The 19,493-nt window shown below is 38.6% G+C and overlaps 1 protein-coding gene across 14 annotated transcripts in view; it reads left to right on the top strand.

The window, feature by feature from the left end:
• Positions 1-19,493, top strand: part of ppfia2 (PTPRF interacting protein alpha 2) — a 193,052-nt gene that overhangs the window by 138,129 nt on the left and 35,430 nt on the right. For 9 of the 14 annotated variants that reach the window (XR_010804706.1, XM_066687113.1, XM_066687114.1 and 6 more), the window contains 5 exons: positions 368-532; positions 1,833-1,907; positions 13,382-13,495; positions 16,772-16,993; positions 18,053-18,202. Coding sequence is in view for 13 of the 14 variants with exons in the window: in XM_066687113.1 (XP_066543210.1) it covers positions 368-532; positions 1,833-1,907; positions 13,382-13,495; positions 16,772-16,993; positions 18,053-18,202 (726 nt within the window). In the remaining variant the exon portion in view is untranslated. The remainder of the gene's footprint in view (positions 1-367; positions 533-1,832; positions 1,908-13,381; positions 13,496-16,771; positions 16,994-18,052; positions 18,203-19,493) is intronic. The other 5 variants (XM_066687115.1, XM_066687118.1, XM_066687124.1 and 2 more) reach the window with 1 other exon arrangement.

Raw genomic sequence — 19,493 nt, 5'->3', positions numbered from 1 at the left:
GTAGAGATGCTGATTTAAGAAAAAATTGCAGTGGTTTCTTAATTTTTTCCAGAGCTGTATAGTGTCCTAATTCATCCTGGTTTATAATAAGGCAGGGGTTCTAAAATAATCAGTATGGAAGTGAAAGTACTTTACAATGCTGAAGCTTTCTTAACACTGTAATAACATACTATGTAGCATTTCAGTATGATGGGCATCTTCTTTACCACGCATACAGTCTGTAAAGATCTTTCAGCAAAGCACCATCCTGTTTTTTGTTCAGTGGTAAATTCTGAAGCCTAAAATGAATGTAGGCTTCTAATCTATGTTAATAATAATAATAATAATAATAATAATAACAACAAATGTTGTATTCATCTCTCCGAAGCTTTTGCTGGAACATTTGGAGTGCCTTGTTTCCAGACACGAGCGGTCGCTGCGGATGACAGTTGTGAAGCGACAAGCTCAGTCACCTTCAGGAGTTTCCAGTGAAGTCGAGGTCCTCAAAGCTCTGAAGTCTCTCTTTGAGCATCACAAGGCGCTAGATGAGAAGGTAAGCTGTCAAAGCAGAGCGCTGATATGAAATGCAAAGAATGAACTGCGTTTCTTTTTAGTAAACATAGCATATACAACAGGGTCACACAAGTGAAATATGTGTTTGTACGAGTTACATTGCATATCTTGTGTTTGCATTTTGTAGGGAAACAAAATCTTTTAAAACTAAGGACAGTCACTGTATTTCTTCACATCATGTTCAAATCTAACCCCCAGAAGTTTAGTTTGGTGCCACAATCCTAAGGATCCTAGGATGTTAATGTGTGTGTGTCACCTTATATACAAACAGGAAACGGGAAAGGGCTACACACACATGGGCCTATAGGCAGCTTTGATAGGGCAGTGCTTTTCGACTGTAACAAGACATTTGATGCACACATGATTCTAGTGGTATTTTGTAAATATGGTCCCAAAAAAATATATATATTGTTACAAAACACCCTGTTGTGATTGACCATATAATTGAGGGTCTAGACACACCATTATTTTATTTTATTTTAATAAACGAGCTGATATGCCATCAGCTCTAACAAAAATAAATGGGATCTGTAGGAAACAAAAGGTACACGATACATTTCTGTTGACACGGTGCACCTGCTCCCAGAAGTATGCTTAAGAAAGTTGTAATTCCCTAGATTGGAGAGAAATGGAGCTTCCAAGAAAGAAATAAAGAGCAATCTTGGACCGTGGCAGTTTATTGTTTTTTAATGAGTTTTTATGAGAAGCAGTATCCAGGACCTTCATTGCTGTTCATTGCAGGCAAGCACCCTAAAGGCCTGCATTACCAAGCAGGTTTTGGTGTTGTTTTAATTAATTTAATACTGTAGCCTAGAAATTGTATACACCAGCATATTTGAAATGCTAATGTGCACATTTGTATCCCTGTGTTGTAGTCAAGAATGGAAAAGGGCAGAAGGTACTGTGAGGAAAAGAAATCAAACTGATAGTTTTTTGTTGTTGTTGTTCTTTTGAGTGTGTGTGTGTGTGTGTTTGCTACTTCTCCAATTAGTTTAATGTAAAGGGATTTGAAAGAGCATATAAGATCACTGACCATCTACAAGTCTGTATACAGTTAGGCTTATTACAGATTTCTAGCAAATACAAACTGCTGGGATTGTAGGTTATCTCTTAAATTGAAATTCATGAAATTATTACATGTTAGCTAAGAGACATACTGATGTTTGATTGCAGTTCATGACAAATGTGGAAAAAGTTCAAATCATTAATCATTCAAATAATATAACATGTTTAAGAGAGTCCTGCGTTTATCTAACTTGTAAACATGTATCTTCTTTCAGGTGAGGGAAAGACTGAGGGTCTCTTTGGAGAGAGTCTCTGCTTTGGAGGAGGAATTGACAGCAGCAAACCAGGAGGTAAGAGCACAACCCTCCCCCCTCCCCCCTCTCCCTCACTGCAAATGTCACGCAGAGATCCATTTGGTTTGTTTAAGTTACTGGAAGTGGTCCAGTCAAACCAGCTGTCAGAATGATACTCTTAACATGGTGGGTCACTATGCACACAAAAGGGAGCAGAAGTAAATGTTAGAGCTAGTGACAGGCCAAACGATTAGGTTATTCTGCCTAATTGAGCAAGGCACCGATTGTTCATTTGGCATTTTTAGGCTAGCTTGATAGGAGTAATAGGACTCACTGTACACTTTTTTAAGTGTAGAATCATTAGTAGACTAAAGGATTTTCTAAGATAAAAAAACACAGCTTTTGACTGGTATGTTGCAGGTTGAAAACTGTCAACTGGAATTCAGATTTAAGGGAAATAATAAAGCTAGTGAAAGGTGGTTCTTGCTTTAATGTGCCTGACAATGACATGCACACATGCACACAATACTCGACTCACTCTTAGATTTTATATATATATATATACACTCACCTAAAGGATTATTAGGAACACCTGTTCAATTTCTCATGAATGCAATTATCTAACCAACCAATCACATGGCAGTTGCTTCAATGCATTTAGGGGTGTGGTCCTGGTCAAGACAATCTCCTGAACTCCAAACTGAATGTCTGAATGGGAAAGAAAGGTGATTTAAGCAATGTTGAGCGTGGCATGGTTGTTGGTGCCAGACGGGCCGGTCTGAGTATTTCACAATCTGCTCAGTTACTGGGATTTTCACGCACAACCATTTCTAGGGTTTACAAAGAATGATGTGAAAAGGGAAAAACATCCAGTATGCGGCAGTCCTGTGGGCGAAAATGCCTTGTTGATGCTAGAGGTCAGAGGAGAATGGGCCGACTGATTCAAGCTGATAGAAGAGCAAGTTTGACTGAAATAAGCACTCGTTACAACCGAGGTATGCAGCAAAGCATTTGTGAAGCCACAACACGTACAACCTTGAGGCGGATGGGCTACAACAGCAGAAGACCCCACCGGGTACCACTCATCTCCACTACAAATAGGAAAAAGAGGCTACAATTTGCACAAGCTCACCAAAATTGGACAGTTGAAGACTGGAAAAATGTTGCCTGGTCTGATGAGTCTCGATTTCTGTTGAGACATTCAGATGGTAGAGTCAGAATTTGGCGTAAACAGAATGAGAACATGGATCCATCATGCCTTGTTACCACTGTGCAGGCTGGTGGTGGTGGTGTAATGGTGTGGGGGATGTTTTCTTGGCACACTTTAGGCCCCTTAGTGCCAATTGGGCATCGTTTAAATGCCACGGCCTACCTGAGCATTGTTTCTGACCATGTCCATCCCTTTATGACCACCATGTACCCATCCTCTGATGGCTACTTCCAGCAGGATAATGCACCATGTCACAAAGGTCCAATCATTTCAAATTGGTTTCTTGAACATGACAATGAGTTCACTGTACTAAACTGGCCCCCACAGTCACCAGATCTCAACCCAATAGAGCATCTTTGGGATGTGGTGGAACGGGAGCTTCGTGCCCTGGATGTGCATCCCGCAAATCTCCATCAACTGCAAGATGCTATCCTATCAATATGGGCCAACATTTCTAAAGAATGCTTTCAGCACCTTGTTGAATCAATGCCACGTAGAATTAAGGCAGTTCTGAAGGTGAAAGGGGGTCAAACACAGTATTAGTATGGTGTTCCTAATAATCCTTTAGGTGAGTGTATATGTGTGTGTGTGTGTATATATATATATATATAATAATTGTGTGGTCTACCTTTCCTTTATTTGGTGGATTTAATATATAACCACAGAAGAAACAGAACATACAGAGAGGTTATTGTGTATTTCAGTGAATGCATTTTGCAAGTACTGCTCTGTCGGTAATGGTTTGTAGGGCCTCAATGAAGCTACCAGACTGGGCAGTTCCTTTGCGTTTGAGTCACTTCCACAGTTTGGTTCTCTGTTTGGAGTGGTCCATGAATACGTTTGCTTTCACATTGCTAACAAATTGGCGTAGCTATGTCACAAATATACCAAGTTCACTTTCACACAAACCAAGACCACCCCTCTCTAGTGGTCTGGGTCCATTTGGTTTGGTCCGCATCCTGTGTGATTACGTCACTATCAGATGTCTCGCGTATACCTCCAAACACACAGAACTGCACCTATCCGCAAACCATTAAAGTCCCCTTAGTCTATATAAGTCATCATTGTATGTTAGCACATAAATAATATATTTAATTTGAGTATTGGAGCTCCCTTACCTCATCTGGCTAATGCTGGGGCCACACAATAGGATTTTAAGCCTGATTTTAAGCCCTCACAACAAATCAGCACTGATAGTCACGACAAGCGACCTGGATAAGTAAAAAGAAATGAGAAGAATAAACATGACAGGAGAATAAGATTTTCATACGTATTTATTAAAATACTTAAAATAATGGTTCTTTCGGCGCAGGTTATTTTAAAATAAAATAAATATATTTTAAAATACCAATTAGTATCTGTAATTGACCCAGGTCTGCGCTAAATATCGATCCCTACAATGTGATGGTCATACTGTGGGATGGATAGAGCCTGTGTGTTGCTCAGCTCCAGCTCTCACACAGAGTAGACAGGCTGTTGCCCTCGCCTTCCCAGCCATGTCTTCACACACATCCTCTTTTCTCTCTGCTTTTTTTGTTTGTCTGCACAGATGAACACAAACAGCAATAGCGGCTTGTGGTTGTTTTTTTGTTGCGCAGATTTCCGCAGTTTTGCACAGATCTGCAGAAATCCACTGATCCCATTGGTGGAGCAGCGAACGTGACCTGTAAATTTCCACATCCATGTTTGTTTACCTTTTCTCTGGATGGATCACGTGTGTTTCCACGAGGCTTGGGGAGTTTCAAGTCTGAGTCGGAGCTCCACACGACACAGGGTTTCAGATCAGTCGTGAAGTGTGTCCCCACCCCTACTTAAGCAATCGTGTAGTGTGCGCTCCTTCATGATACAAAAGACATACATTTTGTGCAAAAGAGTCGTGTGAGCTACCCACCGTTATCAAAATCCTGTCAGATTGTAGAAATCTTGTAATGTGACCCCAGCTTATGGTTGTACATTAGAAGTGTTTATTTGAGTCCAGGTGTTTCCAACCTATTATATTGAGAGTTTAAATGAATGCACCATCTGTTTCGTGAAGTTTGTCAAATATGAAGTTAAACTTCATGTATAAATGGAAGTTATAGTGAAGCCAGTGCCACATGTTACCCAGTGACAACAAAATTAACTGTACTGTTAAGTATTGTTTCTGCATGGTGATTATTTAATTTGACAGTGGATGATAGAAATGATGTAACATACATACATACAAATGTTTTATATATATATTTTTTATATGTATATATCCTCAAATACCTAACTGCATTAGCTTTTCTACCTTATATGCAAATTACCAGTTCACAGACTGTGTGCAATCAAAGGCCAATCTCACAGCTCAGCAAGGGGAGGGCAGTAAAGCCAAGCATTTTCAATGTGCTGTGATCGCTGGGTTGGGAATAGAGGCATAGGAGAAAGAATGAGTCCCTTGTCACAGGAGGATCAGCACTTTCCAGAAAAAGGAACATTTAACTGTGTGAAAATTCACAGGTGGATCTGGGGAAGACAGTTACAATTCTGCCAAGGGCTTCTGTGCAAAGGCTTCCGATCGCCTTTATTACACGTGGGGTTCAAAACAAGAAAGGAAGACTAGATTTCACATTCAACAGTCTGGTCACTGCTTGACATCTGCTTGAACTTGACACACGAGGCACTTTCTGTCCTTTCTGAAAGGAATTCGAATCAGTAGCCCTTTGCTCATGCAACCACCATCACTATTATCTAATATTTCACTTCTTTGACAAGATGGAATATTTCACTTCCAGCTTGTCAAGAAATTAGATGGCTGAGATTGAAAGGGGGCAGGGCAGGGGGTGGCCATTTCCAAGAAAATAAGTCTGAAGCTGAACAGAAATATCTAGTTTTGTGAACCTCTGAAAACTCCGAAAACAGAATACTTCCTTTACTATTAAAATTATAATATTCAATAGGATGTTCTTAGTAAATGAATGATTTTAGAAACATGTCAAAATTGTAACTTAACATACAGTATTGCTTTATATTTTGAAAGAATGCAAAATAGTTTTCAAATTCAAAAAATAATTGGCTTAGTACATTTTTTTAATTCTTGCTTTCTCTCTCTGTCTCTTTGTTGTTTTTGGTTAAATGTTCTAATGTAAACCTATAAAAGAAAATAGCTTAAGGATAAGATTGAGCTCCACGTATATAATGATTGTGTCTGACAGAACACATCACCAGTGGCTTTCAAAAGAAATCCTGTATTGTTTTGTCTAGTGCATAGTGTTGTGCTATATAGAGCAGCAGTTTTATTTGTGTACTCAAGCTCCTGAAGGTAGACAGCCTTAGTTCTCCTGCGATGCCTTCATGCTTTCAGAAAAGCCTCACAGTTTTGCCATAGGAGCATTTAAATGGAAGTACTCTTGGCGTAATGCAGATATTTTGAGAAACAAAGTGTCCAATTATGTGTTACACTCTTTTACCAATTCTTTATCCTAATTACATTTCATTAAGTGAATTAAGGCCACTTTGTTTCAGGGCTTTGAAGAAACCTCCTTTTATTATTATTTTAAACAGTATTAACTATTAAACTATTAAAGTACTCTCCTTTTCTTTGAAAATCATAAAAACAATCTTATTTGATCTTTTCACCAATAAAATTAACAATAACGTATATGGCGGTGCAACGGTTTCTGAGTCATGGTTATCGTTTCTGAGTGCTAACATTAATGTTGTCAGTTCTTACAAAGCTATTCAAATAACATTACAATTCTGGACTAGTAACCCAGGTCTAATGAATAGCAATGAATTTTAAATAAGGCTTTTACAAACATGTCTTCCTGCATCATCACTACTCATTTTTTTTTATGTGTGGATTCATACAAAACCAATTCAAATTTAATATTAAACTATAGAGCCAAGGTGTGTTATTTAATGTGCTTCTTTAGGAAGAAGAATGTACAAAAAAGGCGAAGATTGTATGTTTATATTTAAGGGACACTCGTTTACTATGTAAATCTCTCAGCATGTGGAGACGTGCTTTGATGTGTTGAAATAAACAACATGAAAGGAAAATTGATTCCCATTTACGTTGCATTTGGGGGCAGTTATTCGCTCATTTGGAAGTTGGAGCATTATAGCCCTTTGTTTGTAAAATGTATTCTGCAGCAGCAGTGTGGCGACCAGCCAGTTCAGCCATTTAATCAGGTAATGTACTGCCTTTTAGAAAAAACAGGCTAATTAACTGTATTTCAGTTAAAAGCAGAGCTGGCTGAGAGAATGAGAATATATATTCGTAAGGGTAGGAACCAGGACAGCACCGTCTAGAACAGCATGAACCTTTGCTGGAGAGAACTCCTTTTTTGGAACATCTGAAGCTAGCTTTTTTGTTTTAATTCAAGAGAAGCAAAATAACAGTGAATTTAGCATGGTTAAGAGGGCCACCGCCATGTGTTCCAGAAGTGTGTCCTCAGATCTTATCTCCTAGCTAGACTGTAATTTTTAACTAATTAACCTAATTAGCAGATGTTACAGATGTACTGAGCCTTGGATAACTAGGTTCGACATAAGCGATTTGCCTCATTTTGAGTGAGGTGTGCTGGGAGTGTTGGTGTGATTAGACAATATGCCTCCGTGTCGTCTGGGACTGTGGCTGTCAATTGTACAGGCGCACACAAACACAACAGCCCTCTTGACTGTGAGTCACCACTCCCTTAAAACAGAAAAACATTTCTACACATCATCTCTCTCCGAGCCCTTCATTATTATGTCTCTCGGAGACAGCGGAGGTCCCCACATTCTCCCCTGACTGCTTGTGTTGCAGTGCAGATTTCCCATAGTGTTGTATTGCCACATATTTTATTGTAAGCACTCCAGAGTGTCTGGAGAAATAGATCATTAAACTGATGGACCTGACACAGTTTAAGAATCAGGACCCAAAAAAAGGAAAAGGTACCAAGGCTAAAACTGAAGCTCAGGCAAAGGTTGGCACTCTGATTAAAACAGTACTGATGGTAAATGGTAAACTGATGGTGTACAGGATGCTTATAGAACGCATGACAAAACACAACAGTGTTTTTATTCTGCATTTTGTCTTCTGCATTAATCTGTAAGCAGGGCTTAATTTGTGCTGGCACCTTTCAATTTGAGACTGTCCGCTCCGGGACCTCTAATCACAGCTCTGGCACCTCCTCATGACATGAAAGAAATTGAACATGCGCGTTTATGATTAGTTTTAATCATGATCACCATTTTATCTTGTTAACTCCATGATATACAGCGCTGGCTGCCCATTGAGCAAGTGTCCGTCTCCAGGTTTTCTAACCTTTCAAACTAAGGTCTCTTCATGTCCCGCCTTCTAAATGCAAGTAACCAATCAGACGCATCATATATGTTCTTCCCCCCGGATCAGTTCTGTTCATGTTTCCAAAATGTCGCTTCACTGATTGGGTCATTTACCTCTGCTTGAAGGCAGGACTAAGCAGAGTGTCAGCCCAGGGAGTCTCTGACAGGTTAGAATTATTTGAAAGAAAAAGCCAGGAGAAAGTATTACTGGAGTTTCAAAACGTCCTGGAAGTTGCAATCGACAATAAGATCTTCATTGGGAAACCGTGAAATATGAGTTAAATATACTGATCAAGTACGGTGTGAATGCTGTGAACACCATTCAATGCATTCATAATCACCAAACAGACCCCATCAGCTTATGGGGCTCCAACCCGCACCTCCAGCAGGCTGATTGCTCTTGATTTTGTCCCATCAATGAATGCACTGATGACAGTCAGATCGGGTGCACCGTTGCAAGTGGCGAGCGCCGCTTTTCAAAACTAAAGCTGATTGAACTCCCTTCAGTCAACGATGATCAAGCAACAACTGCATGGACTAGAAAATAACTATTGAGCATGAACTGGCTCAACAGCTGGATTTTACGGAAACTGTACGTGCCTTTGCAGGAGAAAAGCCAGGCAGGACATCTTTATTAGTGGTAAGAACATACTTTTGCTTTCCTGCTGTCTGGTGGATGTTTTGGGGGGAGTTAGTGTGCAGATTAGAATGATGTCTGTATTTTGTCTATGCAGATGTATGTAGAATCCAGTAAGTTTCACAGAGTCAGAGACTTGAGTGCTTTGTTGAGCCTCCGCGGTCAATGGCTGCACTGCTCCGTTTCTGGAACGGCGAGTCACAGTTTCTAAGGAAACTCCGGGCCCTGTCGCTCAGGGCAAAATGGCCAGGGCCGGGGCTGCTGTATACAGTATAGTGGATCATACAGTCTGATTCTGAAACCCCACGGAGCCGACTACGTTTCCTAGAGAGTGTAAATTATTAAAAAATAAAGTAGGCCTAACATATGATTATGGTATTTGAGATTACTAATTTAAAACTTTTTTTTTTACTGTATTGTTTCCTTGTTAGCTTGTTATCTACAGTGGTGGCTTGAAAATGCGTTCAGACCTCCGCTCTGTCCCGTTCACACTACACTCCGGCACCTCGTGATTTAAAAAATTAAGAACAGTCCATCAGATATATACAACCATTTTCACCTTTGAAATGGTCAGGTGTATATCATTATGCTTAGAATAGTGTGAATCTTAATTATTCAATTGTTTTTTTTTGTTTTTTGTTTTGTAGACAGGCATTACGGAATATCTATAGAAATGTGGTGCAACAAACAAAATAATAAAAAACAACAACAATGCAATACTGTGTAGACTCACCCTTGGTTAATAATTAATGTTAAAGTGTAAAGTGATTGAAGTAAAAGTGATTAATCACAGAATATGGTAACAGTGACAATCTCCTTTCCTAAATTACAAATAAAGACTCTAGTATCCTTTAGTTTTTACATTCAAGAGCACGATAATCATTACTCCTTGAATATATTCTGCAAAATAATATATATGATATACAGTGTGATTAAGGTCAGACTCACATTATTACATTTTTATTTAATACGATTTTTTTATATAAGCTACTTTGTAAAAAGTATTGTACATTGCCAACAGCATTCTCAGAATTAAACACTACAACCAGTGGTTATTCAATTTATTACCAAGAAAATAATAAAAATCCGTTGCTGTGTTTATCAAGTCGAGAGGATTCAGGTAACTGCTAGATAATAATTGTCACAATGGGCAAGACTAAACTGTAATATCAAGTTATGAAGTTATACAAAAAAGGCAAAAGTGATGGAAAGACAGCAGGAAATGTTCTGCATTATCTTAGGTATAGTAATGAACTGTGATAGATAACATTCATACATCCAAGGAAGGCACAACATTCTCTGTGAAACCGAGAAGACAAATTATTCAAGAGCTCTATAAAAACAATGGGAAGGCAATTCAGCGCCTACAGGATGAGCTGGTGGAAACGGGAACATTACTTCACAAGGGAACAATACAGTACAGAGGTTCGGCGAACATAAAACAAGATTCAAGCATCTTCTCAAGTCATTACTCATACTGTAAAGCAACATGTACAGATGAGGCAAATTGATTTATTTTTTCCCTAAATGGGGCCCAAAGTGTATATGAAGTCAGAGAAGGACAAGATGACTGTGCTAACTTACATAGTTTCAATTGTCAGTGTTGGCAATGATCTGAAGAGTGCATCGATGTCAACAACAAATAGGATAATTGGAGTAGATTGACAATCACAATCACATGCCTGGAATTCAATTTGTATGTTTTGGGTGGATCATTGGAAGCAGTGACTTCCAGTAAACCCTCCAATCTGAATGCCTTTGTGTTTGCTTGCTTGAAATAATGAGAAGAAACTTTTACAGGATAGATGCTGACATCTCATTCAAGGCTACCAAAAGTGTTTGCAGATTAGTGTGTGAATAATTGTAATGCTACATTATGTCAGTTTTTGCAGTGATACTATAAAACATTGTTTAGTTTCTATATAGATTGTTCTCTTAGTATTAATTTAATGAAATGAGATGTATTAAAATATAATGTTCAACTTTATTACATTACTCTGTTACTTATTTTCATTTTGCATAATGTATTAAGGAGTTTCATATATAGTTATAATAAATTATAGTAGTAGGTTGCCTATGATTAATTTTATTCCTATCTCTTTGCAGCAGTGATGTATTTTATTTTACAAATTAGTGCTTTTTTAACCCAGTATCTGACACAATTGTATATACTTCATATACATTATTCCCTGTTAAATACATATACTGTAAACATACACCGATCAGCCATAACATTATGACACCTGCCTAATATTGTGTAGGTCCCCCTTTTGCCGCCAAAACACCCCTGACCCGTCGAGGCATGGACTCCACTAGACCTCTGAAGGTGTGCTGTGGTATCTGGCACCAAGACGTTAGCAGCAGATCCTTTAAGTCCTGTAAGTTGCGAGGTGGGGCCTCCATGGATCAGACTTGTTTGTCCAGCACATCCCACAGATGCTCGATTGGATTGAGATCTGGGTAATTTGGAGGCCAAGTCAACACCTTGAACTTGTGATTCATCAGACCAGGCCACCTTCTTCCATTGCTCCGTGGTCCAGTTCTGATGCTCACGTGCCCATTGTAAGCGCTGTCGGCAGTGGACAGGGGTCAGCATGGGCACCCTGACTGGTCTGCGGCTGCGCAGCCCCATACGCAACAAACTGCGATGCACTGTGTGTTCTGACACCTTTCTATCAGAACCAGCGTTAACTTTTTCAGCAATTTGAGTAACAGTAGCTCGTCTGTTGGATCAGATCACACGGGCCAGCCTTCGCTCCCCACGTGCATCAATGAGCCTTGGCCGCCCATGACCCTGTCGCCGGTTCACCGCTTTTCCTTCCTTGCACCACTTTTGATAGGTACTGACCACTGCAGTCCGGGAACACCCCACAAGAGCTGCAGTTTTGGAGATGCTCTGACCCAGTCGTCTAGCCATCCCAATTTGGCCCTTGTCAATGTCACTCAGATCCTTACGCTTGCCCATTTTTCCTGCTTCTAACACATCAACTTTGAGGACAAAATGTTCACTTGCTGCCTAATATATCCCACCCACTGACAGGTGCCATGATAGCGGGATTATCAGTGTTATTTACTTCACCTGTCAGTGGTCATAATGTTATGGCTGATCGGTGTATAATACAGATTGCTTATGTTCTCAACATTTGTCACTGTAGCATTTCCTTAGAGTTAATGGCAGTTGGTATTGAAATCAAACAGATTTTTTTTTTTCTTGCTTTTGTTTGTGTTTTGGTTTTTCTGGGTACTGATTGGTTTTGGATGTGTGTATAAATGCACTGATATGCAACTGGGGCGCTGCGACACATTTATAGTACTGAGAGAGGATTCTCTGCTATATTATCATGTCTTTGCTTTTTTTATTGGGTCGTTTATCACGTTGGTCTGGTAATTTAAACAACTACATTTGAACAGGCAGTTCAGGGCTGGTGTCACATTTTTATTTTTATTTTTTTATGAGAGAATGATTTAATAACAGGGATGCCACAGAGGAATATGAGAGAGAGCTCTAGGGTGCAGAGCTCTGTATGTGAGCAGGAGCAAACGGGCTTCAGCTGCACAGTGGTTATCATGGAGAAAAGCAACATATGCTAAAATATTAAAAGTAAGTGGTATGCTACACCCGTTTAACTGAAAACATTAAATATTTTACATATTGGCGTAAGATCAAGGGAGTAAGAGCACATTTCTCTGCATGTATTCAATATAATCCATAATAAAATCTAAAAGGTGTTGTGGAAATGTGATATGCATTTTTAATATACATGCATACCTTTGATTTTTAGAGTTTAGAGCAGATGTGTTGTGGGAATAGTGAACAACTCAAAATAGGGTGAACGCACTCTGAAGTGTGTGTGTGTGTGTGTGTGTGTGTGTGCGTGTGTGGTAAAAGTAGCAGCACAATTAAAAATTCATAAGGCTCAACACATTGTTTTATTGCAATGGTTAACAATTGCTTCCACACTATGACACTAAACTATTTGCACATTTTAGCGGCTCAGCTAAATTGGTGGCAGTGTTGAGGCGATTGATCTTTCACTCCAAGCACTTATTTAGTTCTGCTTTCATCATTTTACTGAAACGTGATCATTCACTATATTATCATGCTCCAGAAATGTATCGGTTTCATTTAAGTGTACCTAAGGGTACACTTGGGCTAGTTTGCAATGAACAATTCTGATCTGTGGCCTTTTATTCAAAAGATGTAATCAATACCCAATTCACTACGACATGGAGGTGCTGTTTTCCTTGTTTGTGTCTGTTCCATTAAGTTGCTCTGATTATTCTGTAATATAAACTATAGACAATCTAAATATAATTTCATTAAATCTATGGATAACTAACTCCACTTTTCCAATTCATGGTTCTGAATAACGTGCTGCGTTTTTCTTCTAGATTGTAGCTTTACGCGAGCAGAACGCACACATCCAGAGGAAAGTTGCATCCGGAGATGGGTCTGAAGGCGAGCTTCTTGAAGGACCTGAACCTGGACAGAAAGTCCATGGAAAGGTATGTCTGCATATCCATTAACAATGTTATAGATATTCTGTAAAACTGGATTTTGTAATGATTTTGCTTTTCCCCAATTTGGTTATAATAATGCTTTTACATAGTTGGTTATAATATCTACTGATTTCACTTGTGAAGACCTTGAAAACGAGTTCCTCTCTAGAACAGTTGTGATGTAGAGCTAGTTGATCTTAATACTAATTAAGATGAAGAAATTGATTGGTTAATGATGATATCTGTTGGAAAACGTGGGAGGTTAGGAGCCCTTTAAAGTTAAATAGGCAAAGTCAGTCCTTTCCATCCAAAGTTAGATAATGTTTTCTGTGTGAATGTGTTAATGGCAACAATACACCTGAGAGCTCATTATATGCAAGATATGCCCACTGGCATAATTCACAAGTTAAAACTCTGGAAGGATATATAAATCAGGTTGTGATGTAATCAATAAAACATTGATTTGCAAATAAAAACTTTTAATATTCAAGGATTAATAATATAGATTTATGCATCTCATCCGTTAAGTTTACTTTGTTACAAAGTAAACACAAAACTACTTATTTATGTTGCAACTTCAATGACTGGAATTTTAAATAAGGTGTTTAAAAACAAAGTGTGAAGACCAGATAGCGAGGTTCTGAAAAGTAGTGTGTTGCTTCAGCTATAAGTCATTTTTATTTTTTGTGCAAATAATTAGTAATTAATAATTAACTGATAAGTTATCAGTCCAGCAAAGTCTCTCTCAGTATGTCAGCTTGCATTCATGCAGGGCTCTGTCCTTGAGATCACTGTGTGTCTGACATCTCTCCTGGAGGGAGAAATGCCCCCTGCATGCACTTACATCACATCAGGTTTGAGAGGAAGGCGTTCTCCAGCTTCCGTGAGTGACTTCACTCAGCCTCGAGGGCACAAGCCCTGCGTCACTGTGAGCTGAGAACTTGGACCTTATTGCTTTGGACTTACTTTTATGGTTTAAGACTCACCAGGCTGTGAAAAAGGAAAATAATACAAATTCTAGGCATTTATGTAAAAATGAAGCAATATGTGTTGATATATACTTTTATTTCAGTACCCAATACTTTCCACTTTAAAAAACACTAAAAACAAATCAATCAATATTCGTGATATACAATGTGTGAAAACTGAATATTTAAAAACATATTTATATAAAATAATACTTAAAGTTGAATGTAAATTGTAGTTTAGAAATGGAACAATTCATTTCAAGCTTCTGCTGAAAACTAGGCCGTGGGAGATTATGTAAAGTTAGATGTTGGAGAGGGTGTTGTCACAGGTCAGCAGGAAGACTGTGCCCTCGGGGCTGTGACTCAGTCAGGGTCACAGTGTGGCTTTATATGGTATCATGGCCTTTAAGATACTGTCTATTGGATGTGACATTAAGACAAGGTCTGACATTCCTTGAGGATATCTTTGATCAGGCTTCCACCTTTTCAGTGAGAGCAGAATACTTTACTTAACTCACCATTGAAAGAAAATATCCTTCCACCTGGTCCATTATTTTCACCTTGACATATGTTAGGTGTATAAAAACAGTAAATAGAGTCTTATAAACAGTTCTTTCAGACCTGTATCTAGATTATTGTACTTAACAAATCAAAAGGTTTGATCTTATGATCTTAGGCACAATTAATGTCTTATCATTGGTAGGATCTCTATGTTGAATGCCACTAATGTTATTCAGTCATAACATAGTTTGAATTCATTCTTAAAAAGGCCGCAAATGTTGAACTCCTAGAATCAATTCAGGGATGTGGCTTTTAAAAGATAAATTCAAACAGGTGTGTAGTGTGTTTGATTTGGCATTCAAACCTCATTTTGTATCATATTCGACACTTTGATATAGTGGACATTTTCCAAATACTCCACTCGCTTGTTTGGGCTCATGGCAGAGGGCTGCAGGATTTCTGAAGATAAGCACAGTTTCCCTTGAGCTGCCTAAATCCCCCCCACAGAGAGATCTAGGCAGGGAATACATCTTATTTTTGAGTCCCTTTTTCACAAATGTATTTCAAGTTATTGTAGCCATATAAGTAGTGCTTTCTAAATCAGGCTTATCTCCTGCAAAGTCCCCTGCAGCTGGGCCAGAATGGTAACAGAGGGCAAAAGTTGAGCCTCCCCCTCCTAAGCATCTTGTTTGTTCAGAGTTGCAGACTTTTACAGCAGATATGAAAAAGACTGAACAAGGAAAAACTGTTCTTAAAAAAAAGTGATCTACTAAAAAAGGTCAGGAAAAGTACTCCTGAACACATTTAGGAATATGAAGGTGAAAATATACCAGTTCAGTGGGTTCAGATATCAAGTGGGAGTTGAATTACAGTTCAAAGAGATTTTTACCTGTTGCATTAACACATTGCTACAGATTTTGAGATTGGAGTATTGGAAAAATGATCTCTACAGTATGTTTATATTGTCTTCAAACAGGGAACACAGACATGTTTCTCCTTATAACTTTAATAAGTTGAATGAATAAGGAATCAGGTGTACGAGTAGGTTTTCATAATTCCTTTAATAAAATAATTGGAATACATAATTGAATTTGATCTATTATACCTTTTGTCTTATAAGATAAAGATATCAAAATTAATATAATAGGCTACCCGTTCACTTTAATATCCCTAGATACTGTTGCAGAATCGTTTATTCTGGTTCAGTTTCATATGATTAATCAAGATGAAAATGCATCTGCCTCAACAGGCTCACTAAGAAGATCTTGTGAATCCCAATCTCCTGATTAAAGCAACTTTGATGTCTCCAAGTCTTCCAAGTGATTCATGTTTAGGATACAAAATGTACAAAGACAGAAAATCATCTATTCAGCAAATAAACAGGGCAATCGACTGCACACATAGCTAGCATGCATAGAGGCCTGCTCTGAAGTTTGAATGGTGTGTGTGGCATTCAGAGCTAAACTTCTTAGTGGTACAGGTGATCTTTCTGACAGAGAAAAGCACATTTTATTTTCTGATTAAAGTTGTTCCTTTGGGTTTGATATCCAGTTTAATTCATTAGACTTCTCATAATGACATTCTTTGTGTTCAGTTTTGGGATCTAATTAGTTGGGACTGATATCACTGTTCAATAAACATTTACTTAACATTTGCTGGTCTCAAAGTCTCATTATCAGCCTGTTGAAAATTGTCACAAGTGTATCTGCAACCCCAGGCCTCTAGCAGCTGTGCTTAATCTACACAGAAATCCCCTCAATTGTTTCAGGCTGAGCCTCGTTTTCTCCGCTAACTGGTTGTGTTTCTCTGGCAGCGGCTGTCCAATGGCTCCATCGACTCCACAGACGAGGCCAGCCAGGTGGTGGAGCTGCAGGAGCTACTGGAGAAGCAGAACTACGAGCTGGCCCAGATGAAGGAGCGCATGTCCTCCCTGTCCTCCCGCGTGTCCGAGGTGGAGCAGGAGCTGGAGACGGCCAGGAAGGACCTGCTCAAGTCCGAGGAGATGAGCCAGAAATACCAGAGGGACATAAGAGAGGTAAGACATTTGACACTCGCCAACCTCCGCCCACATCAGAGACCTTCTTGGTTGTCAGTTAGTAACTTTGTTGAGTTTTTTTCATGCCTTAGCTAAAGCAAGCTGATTGGGCTATTTTCTCTTCACTTTCTACCCTTGCTTTGTGTTTATAAATTTACTTTCTCTAGTATTTAATTATAAATACACACAATTTACACACTAACATTTGTTTTTTATGTATAGAGTTGAATTACAAGGTTCAACTTTGTTTTTTTCAATATAAATAAATTCGATATTAGCTGTGTTTATAATGTGAATTATTATAATCTTAATCATGTTTTAAAACGTATTCGGTCCCAGCCCTAGTCTTGGACTACCTAGTGTTATTTTTGGTCAGGTAATCCAAGACTAGTCCTAATCGAAGTCTGTGAAACAGCTGGTAAACTACAGTAACATGTTCTACTGCATCTAAAAAATTAAGATTACTAATCTCACATTGATCTGCTTAAGACTGTTGTTGCAAGTCTGCAGATTTCTCTTCATCCACAAGCCAATAAAGCCCACAGTAACAGAAGATGAGAGCAGGGCTGATGATATCTGAAAATCTGTGGTAAAAGCTTTGCATAACAAAGATAAATAGTTGTCTGCAGCCTGCAAAATGTAGTCCTTCATTTCTTTACTTTGTGAATTTGCTTCAATTTATGGTAGTTTCTTAATGGCTTGCAAGATTAAGCAAACCCATTTAGATCAGTTATTTCCCCGGCTTTTGGTGTTTAATGGAAACAATATGTATGAAAATAAAAACCTAAAAGCTACATTTCCTTAATTAGACTCTTGCTGTGTTTTATAGGGGAGGTTTGTTTAAGCTGTAATGTAAACCCTTTTTGTTACTTTATGAATACATAAACCTTTTAGTGTTCCTGTCCAGATCCAGAACTGTAAATATGCGTGTGTTTTTGAGATTGCTTATTCAAAATGTGGCCAGAGATATTGAATCGGTTGTTGAGTAAAGGAGATCTCTAGCATAAAGTAGGACATGCAAGCTTTTGTGTGAGGCTTTTTTGCGTGTTGTTTTGTGAGCAGGCCATGTGCCAGAAGGAGGACATGGAAGAGCGCATCACCACGCTGGAAAAGCGTTACCTGAGCGCCCAGAGAGAGTCCACCTCGCTGCACGACATCAGCGACAAGCTGGAGAACGAGCTGGCCAACAAGGAGGCCTTCCTGCGTCAGGTCCAGTACCCCCCTTTAGTATTCACATCTGCTTACGGTTGCACTACATCACCTTTACAACAACACCGTTAGTGTATTATTTCTAGCTTGCTTTCTCTCTTTCTTGTAAACAAACTGGTCCTGAAACTCAGAATACATTTTACAGTGAACAACACCCAAAAAACAAAATCATTTTAACATTTCCACATTTTAAAATCAGACATTTTAGACTTGAAATAATGGGTTTTAAATTAGTATTGCCATATTTATTTTGTATTCCTTCCTTATGAAAATACCTATTATGTTATTTTGCAGCATATGTCGGAGAATGCCATATCCAAAATAAATAGTTAGGGGATGTTTAGGGCAGATGGCCATGACTATACTGCCCAGAAAGTCATATTGACACAGTGTTTCAGTCTAATGTCACATTCCATATGTAGTCAGTTACATGTTTCCCAGGATTCCTGTTGATGTGGTTGATGTGGGATGGGTTGTTTATTGACTACAAGAAAAGTATATGGTATACCACAACTACTTGCAACAATATTGTATGATTTTGATCCAAAAGGTTATTCTTGCCTTCTCCGCAGTAAACAGTTAATTTGAGGATGATATGCTAAACCTCCCACATAATGCTGGGCAAACATTGATTTCAGTGCAGAGTACTCCCTCTGTAACAGGAATGTTTTGTTAGTTTGGTGAAATAGAGAAGGCAAATAAAAAATACAACCAATAAAGGAGAATGACCCCCCTCCCAATACATACTTATATAAATCGACACATGAATAACAAACTCCAAGATCAATGAATCAGTTAAACTATTTGAATGGTTTAAAAAAGTGAATCCACCAATCTGCTTCAAACCTGTATACCTAGTTTCTTATTGATTTTCTTTTCTTTTTTTTTAACTTTTAACTTTTTTTAACCAAGAGGTTTGATCTCAGTCAGGTTGGAATAATAACTAAGGGAAACTGATGCAACTTTATGAAATCAGGGCTTTCACTTACTTTTAATTAGATGCTCATGATAGAATGTATTTCTTTTTACAGTTTTGTCTTTCCAGTGGGAGCAGAGGTCCTCTGGGAAATGAAGTTGTGTAAGAGAATGTAATAGCAGTTTATACCACATTGAAAGGCAGAGTTACAGTAGCTACGAACCCTTTTTTTTTGTCCTTGCTTCTTGAAAATTGTGATGATTAATATTGCAGTGTAACTCACTAGTGAGTGTCTTGATCTTCCTGCGTTATCTGGCTGCTAAAAGACACACTCCATCATCTGCAGAGGAAAGCAGAAACCGAGGGATACTGTGA

Source organism: Amia ocellicauda, chromosome 15 (assembly GCF_036373705.1).
Source record: "Amia ocellicauda isolate fAmiCal2 chromosome 15, fAmiCal2.hap1, whole genome shotgun sequence".
NCBI classification, from domain to species: domain Eukaryota; kingdom Metazoa; phylum Chordata; class Actinopteri; order Amiiformes; family Amiidae; genus Amia; species Amia ocellicauda.
The sequence above is the reverse complement of the archived record's forward strand: the minus strand, read 5'-3'. Positions and strand labels throughout refer to the sequence as shown.